Source organism: Platalea leucorodia (assembly GCF_965183815.1).
Source record: "Platalea leucorodia genome assembly, chromosome: 8".
NCBI classification, from domain to species: Eukaryota; Metazoa; Chordata; class Aves; order Pelecaniformes; family Threskiornithidae; genus Platalea; species Platalea leucorodia.
Window position 1 is genome coordinate 35,225,616 of NC_138830.1, and position 10,177 is coordinate 35,235,792.

The 10,177-nt window shown below is 52.3% G+C and overlaps 1 protein-coding gene across 1 annotated transcript in view; it reads right to left on the minus strand.

Moving 5' to 3' along the window:
• PLEKHG4 (pleckstrin homology and RhoGEF domain containing G4) overlaps positions 1–10,177 on the minus strand; it is a gene marked incomplete at its 5' end in the record, with an annotated part of 60,394 nt that overhangs the window by 8,816 nt on the left and 41,401 nt on the right. The window contains 2 exons of the mRNA XM_082319069.1: positions 115–364; positions 2,041–2,990. Coding sequence (XP_082175195.1) covers positions 115–364; positions 2,041–2,990 — 1,200 coding nt within the window. The remainder of the gene's footprint in view (positions 1–114; positions 365–2,040; positions 2,991–10,177) is intronic.

Consider the following 10,177-nt stretch of genomic DNA (forward strand, 5'->3'; position numbering starts at 1 on the left):
CCACAGCCCGCTAACACGCAGGTGAGTGGCCAAACATACAGGCACTGCTGGGCATAGGAGCCAAGCACGTGTCCAGAGGAGCCCGACTCCAGGGGGAAGGTGCTGATGCCTTACGTGTCGGAGGAAGCAGTGGCTGACCCGCAGCGGGTGGTTGCAGCAGCTCTCGAGCTCTCGCAGGAAGTACTGGCTGTGGAAGTCATAGAGTTTCTCCAGGTTCCCAAAAATGACGCTGCGCTTCCCACGCAGGTCCTGGGGGAGGTCGAGGCGCTCCATCTCAGGGAAGTAGCTATCGATGATGTAGCAAAGCGACCTCACATATTCCCGCTCTGTGGTTACCATCTCATCAATGATGTGCCGCAGCTTGCTGCAATAGGAAGCACTCAGCCTTGAAGGGACCCAGACTGCAGCGGGGCTGCAGCAGTCTAACAGTGCCTGCAAAGCACTGGGCTATCCCTAGAGAAGCTCTCCCTAAGACCCAACACAGAGATGAGATGATCCCTTAGCCCCATCCAAGCTCAGATTCAGAACTGCCTGAGATAGCTCTGATCCTGAGCACTGACAACGCTCATGGCTGATCCAAGGAACTCTGTCAACTTTTCTGTTCAGGAAAGGTGAACCCCCAGGCTGGCTGTGGTCCTGACCCAGCCTCAGCAGGACACACACCCCTGGGTCCACCCAGCCCCTGCTCTGGACAACAGGCTGCTCCACAAACTGCTGCGCTCCTGAAACAACAGGGACAGCAGAAGTCACGATAACTTCTGTGAGGAGGAGTTGGACTGATGACTGGATGCTGCGGGAGGCAATGTTAACCCTGGGAGAACAGGAGCTCTGGACCCAGGTGCTGTTGGCCATGTCCCAGTAAAAATGAGAGTGGGAAACAAACCTCGTATCACTTCATCAGCAAACAGCAGTTCCTAGCACGGGTAGCTCTGCATGTCTCTGAAAGGATCGCTCTCAGGTACTCAAGGTTTCCACTGCGAGGCAGTGCAGCACCACTACTCCAACATGTGCCTGCCTTCCTTGCCTCTCAGTGTTCCCCTAAGCCAACTCCTCTGGCTGTTCAGAAGACCGAAGAGCAGGACTGCTTCAGCGCTCATGGACGGGAGGGCTGCTGCACCACTCCCTTGAGAAGCAAAGCAGTTAGCCTCCTATCTGCTGGTGTTCATCCCCTGCCATGAACTTTCCTGACACATGCTAGGATATCAGAGGCCCCTTCCAGAAGATTTCATTGTCCCCAGCCATCCTATCCAGAGGAGAAACAGTGGAGGAGCTCTGTGGTCTCCCCACATCCAGCACTTGTTTTTCATCTCTGCCACCAGCTGTGGTTTTTTGTTGTTGTTTTTTTGGTTTTGTTTATTTGTTTTTCCAGCAAGAGCAGCTGAAGGACCTGCCTAGTGACCCCCTTTCAAGAACAGCTCAGATCCCTGGGCCCTTCATAGCTTAGGCATATTGCAGTATGACAACAAAGTTGAGATTCTCCAGGATAGAGAAAGAAAAGAACAAAAGCCAGCTGTTGGTCACCCAAACAGAGCCCTCAGCCCCAAAGGGCAAATACAAACACGTGAAGCTGCTGTCACAGGGTACTGGAAGCGCCTCCCTACCAGTCTGGGTACAGCACCCCCCAAAAGTGTGCAGGATGATGCACTGTGCTCCTGCTCTCCCACTACACCTGTACCACTGGTTTGCTAGGTCCCCAAATACTGTATTTCTGCAAACCCTTGTCCTCCAATGCCAGCCATGTTCAGAGACTCCCTTTCCTGCCTGGGAACTGCTCTTTCCCCTCTTATGGAGGAATCATGCTGTGGGGGAAGAGCAACAGATTGCATTTCCCTGCCTCCCCCCAGAAGCAGGTGCCAGGCTACGCGGGGACATCCCTGTGGGCCCGCTCAGCGCCACACACGCGTGTGCAGGGAAGCTGGAGCTACATCTCCATCTACCCGCCCCATAACCATTGCCAAAGTAACTGTCACTGCAGAGCTTGTCACATCTTTGCTGGCTGCCTTTTCACCACCCTGAGGACCAGGGGTCACAGTCACTTACCTGCCCCAGCTCTTGGCTTCTGACACAGAGAGGCAGCCTCTCTGTCCCTCCAGCAGGCAGTCTGCAGCCCAGCTGTGAGTGGCGTGCTGCCGCAGCGCAAAAGTCCTGTCTACCAGCTCAGTGCTGCTCACCTCCAGCCCCTTAATAAAGACACCGGTGTTGCCGTATCTGGCCGGCTCGCTCAGCGTCCTCTGGCAGCCTGACCACAAGCTCTCACCGCAGGGCAGGTCAAAGCTTTGGGCCTTCCGGAGCATCCTCCTGGGAGGTGGCTTCCCAGAGGCTGGAGTGGAGGTGCAGGATGGCTTCACCTCCAGGGTTTCTAATATGCTCTCCAGGTTTGGCTTTTCTTCAGGCAGCTTTGGAGACTTGGAGGCACCGCTGGCAAAAGAAGCTCTGCTCGAGTGAGGACCAGGGCTGAGAGTAGCTTGGCAGGCAAATTCTTCCCCAGCACTGACATCACCAGGGCAGCTCAGGGAGGGTGAGGGAGCCTTCTCCTTAGTCCACCCTGAAGAGCGGTTGGGCCTGTTGCAGCAGTGGGATGTGCTGGAAGTCCTGTCCCAGTGGGACCCAGAGGTGGCCCCCTCAGAGTGCCTCCGGTGGGACAGACTGCCAGCCTCACTGCCAGTCCGGGGCTGCTCCCCCACAGCTGGTTTGCGGTCTGACAGCAGAGACCTCCTTGTTCTCAAGGCTGCTTCAAGTTTCTTTTCAAAAACCAGCTTGGTCTCCTGGCATTTAGACCATGCAAATTTCCACTGCTTTAGTCCCTTGTCACTCTTCAGCTCACAGGCCAGCTCCTTCATCTCCTGGAACCGGGCATCGCTGATGTCCGGGTGCTGCCCCTTGTAACTCTCCAGGCACTTGATCACACCTGCACAGTGTTCAGCGGAGCTGCAGTCCTCCATGCTGATGCAAGCAAGGTGTCGCATCCCTTCCAAGGCCCACTCGTACGCCTGCAGAGAGAGAGAGAACAAAAGGCAACAGCCAGTCAGAGGGATTCGGGGAAGAATAACCCTAATTTGGTGCCTAAAGCGCAAGACAAGAGAAAGGATCAGTGTGTGGCCACCACAGTTCCTCGAGTGTGAGGGGAGGGGGGGCTGCTATTGTCAATGGGGCTTAACAATTCAGCAAAACAAACAGCTCCTTATGCAGAGGGCTTCAGCTGTGCTGGCTGCTCTGCCACAGCTCCACCTCCCCACCAGGTCCCTGTGACGCTGGGCACCCACACTGCTGGGCACGTTTGTCCTCTCTGGGCAGGGGGGCCCAGGGGAAGCTGTTGCCAAGACTGCAGGAATTCACACCTCAGCGTGGCCCTGCTCGGTATAAAACCTGGAACTCACTCTCCTCCTTTGCCCAGCCATTCTCACCACTACCACACAGGATGAGGTCAAGCGGGCATCAGTAAGCTGCAGGGAATGGGGCTGCTGCTCCCCATGCCATTTCCCCGTAGCTGACGGCATGCAGAGGCCTGGGGCTTGATCAGAGCACGGCTCTGTAGACCACCCTGAGTGCTCTGACCCATCCTTGCAGCAAGTAGGAATCTGAGACAGTGCAAGCCCAGATGCAGCTTGTGCATTTTCCATGCCTGTTGGCACCCATGTAGTGTGCTGTGCCCTGCTTACCTGCCTGGCTCTGCTCGCTACTGCATTACATGTTTGTGCTGGTTAGTTAAAAATCAAGCTCAGCAGTTTTTTCCTAATGCTCCAGAAATGCTGGAAGCAGTTTCATGGGGCTTAACTCTAGCAGTGGTGCATGTGCTGGCCTTGCTAAAACAGCTCTGCCGCATCAGTCAAACAAGAGGAGCAGGACAAAATGTGTTCCAATGTGACAGACGCAAGGTAAGAGTGCCTTACCACCATCGCAGGAAAGGTGCTAATGAAGCACTGTGCACTAAGACCTGCCCGTCATCAATATAAATGAGAGGAAAGGCAAACATCTGAATTAGTCAGGCTCATAAGCCACTACTTTCTCTATAAAGCAGGGATAATGACAAGGTTTAACTAGGAGCGAATGAGATGTGATCAGCTGCCATAGGCCTGGCCAGGGAACTTTTACTGCTCATCAGCAAAAACACAGAGTTATTTGTTAAAATCAGATGCACAAGGCGGGGAAAACATCCAGGACAGGCCTGCCTGGCACCTTCCACCAACTGCCCAAGACCAGCGGATGTGCAGAAACACCACCATGAGCCAGACCAGCATTTGGCTTGTCAGGCCCTGCATACCTGCTGCATTTCTGCAGAGAAGCAACACTCATGCTTAGTGCCAGGAACAAAGTGACCAGCCTTAGACCATTTTCCACCTGCCGAACAGCCTTACTATGACAGCCTTCACTTGGAGAGCTTAAAGCACTTATTTTTATGCAGAATAGAGCCTTAGACACCAAGAAAATGCACCCAAGCTTTATGCAGACATGGAGCAGACACTTCATCCCCATCAGGGACGTGGTGGTCAAACAGATCAGGTGCCAGGCTCACTCTCTGTTGGTGACAGAGGTAGGCAGGGCAGGAGGTGCTTCATTCACATGGTGCCTACCCCCTGGATGGGGGTGGCAATGAGAGCCAAGCGTTGCTCTTTGTACAAGAGCTGAATGCCAGCACATGAGGCGTAGCCTGCAGACTGAGCAGAGTCACTCAGGGACAGATGCCACAGGAGTTCCCACAGCCATCCACATTGCTCTTTTGAGCTGCAGCTGCACAGCGTGCTTGCAGCCAGCCCCATTACTCATGTGGAGCAAGGAGCTGCTTCAGAAACACAGCAGCTGCTTGGGGAAAACGCTTCTCAAACAGCCCCACGCAACCACAGCACAGGACAATCAAAAGAGCAGCAGCCCTCTCTCCTCCCATCACCCTGCCTAGCACAGCAACAGGCCCCTGACCTGCCTCTCTCTTGATCTAGGCTTTATGCTCTAGACTTGCCCACTGTTGGGGGCCAGGAGGAGCATGCAGAGGCAGAGGACATGCCAGGTGACACCCTGGTAAGAGTCTGCATTTATCTGTGAGGCGGAGGGTCTTTTATTCCCTGGAGGCAGAAGCTCATCAAGGTGAGGTGAAACGCTGAGTGCAGCAGAGCCCAGCAGATCTGCACGGCAGTGACAGATGGCCTATTTTGCTGTGGTTTTTTTGAGCTGCTCCCTCCAGCTGTACGCAAACCAACACCAGCCCCTTCCAGCTCTGCCCTGAGCAAGGGTTGGCCATCAGTGTGGGCTAAAGGCACATCTCACCGTCTCACCTCTCTGGTTGTGGAGGTCAATGGGTGATCATGACCAAAGACTGCATGCTGGCACTCTTTCACTCACTGATGGGAAAAGCTAAGCCCAAGAGGCACATGGGGCTCTGAAAGAGGGTGCTGAGAGCAATGTGCACAAGAGGCGCAGCCCAGCAGGCCAGCCTAGCCTTTACAGCAGCCAGTCAGGAAGGCAGCCACCCTATGAAGGCCTCCTCTGAGGCTGGGGACCTCACTTCCATGCACAGATGGGAGAGAGAGAAAAGACGCTTCTTTTATTTCTAGGAAACTCCACAGATCTGCATGGGGCCACAGCGAGGAGGAATCAGGGCTGCAAACCACCCAGGGAGGCAGCCCCGCCACCTCTCATCTTCATATGGTATCTGTCTGTTCTTGGCGAGGACTCCAAGGGCTGCACAGAAATGACTCTAACTCTCAATGGCATTTCTTCCAACCCCAGTGCCTGTAGCAGGCCAGTGAATAGCTCAGCTTTGTTCCCTGCACAATGGGAACAGCCCTCCACACCCTGCAGCTTGCTCGGTAACATGTTAAGTGGCCACCAAGGCTTTCTCCAGTCACATCATCTGCTTCAACTGCCCCTTTTAGCACACGAAATGGCAGCCCTCTCCAGGGACCAAGTGTGCCCTGGCACCCATGGGGGAACATCCTCATGCAGGCAGGAGTATTGCTGTCATCTGTGTCCCAGTAAGGTTACAAACCACGGTCAGCCAAGCCAGGATACTGCCCTCCAGCCGCGGGGCTTTGGGGGAGCAGGGAGCCCTACAGCTTCTCTGCAAAGCTGCAAGAGCTGCTTGTATATAAGAGGAGGCACATGTGTGCAAGGAAGCTGAATCTTCCCAGCCATGTCTGGAACCAGGCAGGAAGGAGCCTGTACCTCAGCTTTTGATCTTTACAGACAAGTTGTTACTGAAACTCTCAATTACAGGATTAAAGACAAATGTGCTTCCTGCATACACAGGGCTGACCTATCCAGCAGCTGCGTGAAGAGTCAGCAACAGGTTGGTCCTGCCAGGCTGCCCAGGGGAAGCAGGGGCTCTCAGGGACCTGCTGTGCCATAAGGAAGAGCCAGGGACTTCCCTGGAGCATTGGTGCAACCCTCAAGCCTATCACCTGTGTTGGTCCCTGCTCATTTCACGATGGGCAAAGCTTGCAGCGATTTGAGCACAGAAGCTCCTGGAGCCTGTTGTCTTTGGCACCACTGAAGTGCCACCTGAAAATACAGGCCAAGAGAACCTGCTTGGCCCTGGCTCAGGGTACATTGCCAGCACTGCACAGAAAGCTTTCCAGGGGTCCCAGATCCTCACCTGAGCCACCACTCAGATACTACACCTCCCCAACCCAAACCTATCACAAACCCAACAGATTCCTCTCATACTCAGGGTCCAACGATCTCTAAGAAACCTTTGGGTACCCAAGACAGAAGACAGACACTGCAGACATATGCCAGAAGGGGCAATTTCAAGGGGGCCTGCCTTTGTCCAAACCTTCTCTTTCATCTCTTCCTGTGGGAAGACAATGATTATAACTGTATTTTTCTTGTCATGTAGGAAACTGGGTGTCTGAATAGGCAGAGGTAGGTGGAGCAGGCAGATCACAAACCCTCCCACTTCCTGCAGAAGAACAATGCACCTAGGTGGATGACTAACTCTGCTGCGAGAAGGTTTCCTTCTGAATCCAAAGTGACTGCACAGGAGAGCAGAGATAGGGGTGATGATAAGCCAAGACTGATCCTGATGGGAGAAACAATACAGGCAGGGATGCAATACAGCTGTGGGTATGATGACTGAAGCACAGCAGCAAGACAGACCAAGTTCCCTATCCTTCTGTGGCGATGTCCCAGGCCTGCAAGCCCCCCACTCCCTTGCTTTCTACAACACAGAGAGGGAAGCAGCAAAACAGCTGGGAATATTGCCAAGGACAGCAAAAAAGAAACCAACATAATCAAACAAGCCCTGATCCAGCTTGCGTGCAGCTCCTGTATGCAAGCTGTGCTCCACTCTGCTGTTTGTTAGCAAGACACAACTAATCACACATCTTTGCGGCAAGAAACAACTGCACAACTCCCCATTTAACAAGACCTCCTTCTCACCACCACTATGTTCACTCTAAGTGTCCTTAACTTCAGCTGTGAGTTTGGAGAGCAAGATGAGGTTGGCTTGCAGCAAAGGAGACAGAACTGGTGCAGCCAGAAAAGGTCAAAGCACCACAGGTACCGTTGTGAACTGAGCCAAGCACTTCCCAACAGCTATACATGGTGCCACGTAGGCACTGGCTCCTGCAACTGCCCTGCTCTGCCGGCAGCCCCAGGTCTTGGCACTGAACCCTGCAGAGCTGAGACACCAGTCACAGCACAAGAGTAAAGAGTGAGAAGGCACTTACCAGAACACAAGTCCAAAGTAAATGCTGCTCTGTTTCACAAAAATGCCTGCTCCCAGGTGTGCTCCTCTCATTACAGATGCTCATTTGGGCTTATTCCCTCTAAAGTCCAACATGGCTTTAAGCTGCTTTGAGAACTGACTCAACACCAATGTGCCCCTTGACACAGGCTGCTGCACGCACACTGTTAGCAGGGACCTATGGCTGGAGACTGCCTTGTATGCTGACAGTTCAGAAGGACCACAATTAAAAAGCTATTTTACATCAAAATATATTGAAAACAAAATTATCCAGGCTAAAACCTTACTGTCACAAGAGCTGTCAGCTGGCAAACAGTGACAAGCCTGTTTCTCTGCTAACTCAGAGACCAAGTAGCTATAGCAGAAAGTGGTCACCTCACCACTCACTTGGATCTGCTTTGGGCTTTCCTCACGCTCCCACCCACCAATACCAACAGCACCCTCGAAGGAAGGGGCTGGGGGACAGCAAGACTTCAGGACCTGCAGATATCCCCCGGCAAGTCAATTAATCGGTTAAAAATAGACTTCATCCTACCTTCCCATCTGTACAGAGGGGGTCCATATCCCGGCTGCGCCCAGCTCTGTGCTGTACATTACCATCCCCTATGGCCCGACTGAGGCAGGGCCACCGCTTCAGTGCATCCTCTCCGCTCCGGCTATTCACAAGCAAATGCTGCTAGCCTAAATACCAGACTGAGGAGCCCTGGTAACCAGAGACAAGGCAGAGGGGGAAGGGGCCGAGCTTCACACGAGAACTACTGAAGTGTGTGGAGAACACCAGGACTGGGCGCAGGCCAGATCCCCTTTCTTCCACAGTGCAAAAAACAGGGAGAGAACATCCCAACCAACCCCAAATTCAAGCAAAATCCAAAGCAAGCTGCCACCCAACACACAAAAACTTTGGAGAAAACAGCGATCCCTTCTAGACACTGCGATGCTTTTTCCACATCTCTAAAAGCCAAAGCCCCTGCTCACTTCTAGCAAGATTTGCAGCTCTGCAAGCAGGCAGCTGCACTTGGAGGTCCAAGAAACCATGTCATTTCAGAGCATAAGCATTTCAGCAAAGCCACCAAGTTAGAAGTAATCTCCACTCTACGCAGAGGTTCACTGTTACTCTCTTCCCCACCCTGTAGCACTCGACTTTTTCAAACTGCATTTGAAGCCCTGCCAGGGATTCAGTAGCAGCAGAAACCAAATAATCAAAACTGTGTCCTACAAGGGATGTAGCTGGTAAAAGCTCAGCTTTAAACAGCAAGGCAAGGACTTGCCCTCTTGAAACAAAATGCTAAACCATTTCTGAGTTGCTGTGTAGCTCACAGTGCCTCCCCTCCTCTCTCGGTGGGAGGAGAGACCACTAAAATCATCAGTTTGCCTAAAACTAGCTGCTAAGGAAAATAAACTTTAAATCCTGTATTTGCCTTTCTGCCTGTTACCAAGTGCTAGATGCTGTACAAACACTGCAGGAGGGCAACAGATGCGAAGCAAGTGCAGACTACAATCTCCTTGGATTTAAGTATAAGACAGGAAAACAGGTAAATACCCACAGCTGGGCAGGAAAGAACAAGGGGCAAGGGAAGCAACACTAGTGAGGGTTGGCCTTGGCACGCCACAGCCCAAGCACCATCAAAGGGTGCTCGTTAGAGCAATGTGCTTGGAAATCCTTTCGCAGCAGCACTCTGGGTGAACACAAACAGAGCTCAAAAATCCCTTCGTTTTGCCTCTGGGCAGCCAGGCTTGACAAGTCCAGGAGAGTCTAATTACAGGAGAATATAATTGGATAAAATAGGATTGCACATGATTTCTGCTCACTTGACGACAGCACAAGGACCCAAAGGGCAAATGTGGCTCGTTGTGCTGGAGCTGGCGTGCAGGACGCGTGCTTGCCCTTCTCTTCTCTAACTGCTGCAACTGCCAAGCAACACCTAGGGTAGCTCCATTAGGAACAGGGCTGACTCAACTGATGAATCACAACAAGCCACAATAATCCCTGCTTTGGTACAATTCAGAGCTTCCACAGAGCAGCCTGTGCCAGTTTCACTGTGTACCTATATACAGACACACACGTATGTATATATAACACACATATGTATATATTTATATGTGTATGTATGAAATGACTCCCTAGGAAGCTGGGCAACAAGTGTCTTAGATTTGCCCTCCCCACAGCTTCCACTGTTCTGCAGCTGCAGAAAACCTCCCAACAGCCAGCGATGTGCAATTTTCCCCTCAGTTTTCCTTTTTGCTCCACAGTCGCTCATGAATTTGCATCCTTAGGTAGATTCTGCACTGATTTTTCTCCCCCTATTTTTCTGTCCAACCAAAGGGATTTTGTCAACATTTAAAAGCTCCTGAGGACTCAGGCCGAGTTTCCTCCCAGTAAAATCAGAACCTTTAATGTTTGCCTTTGCTGCAAACCAGCCTTTTCACATTTGAGGCACTGCCCATCTTTTCATCAGCTTTGTGCACTCATGGCAAAGCTTTGTTTGTCAATGAAATTCT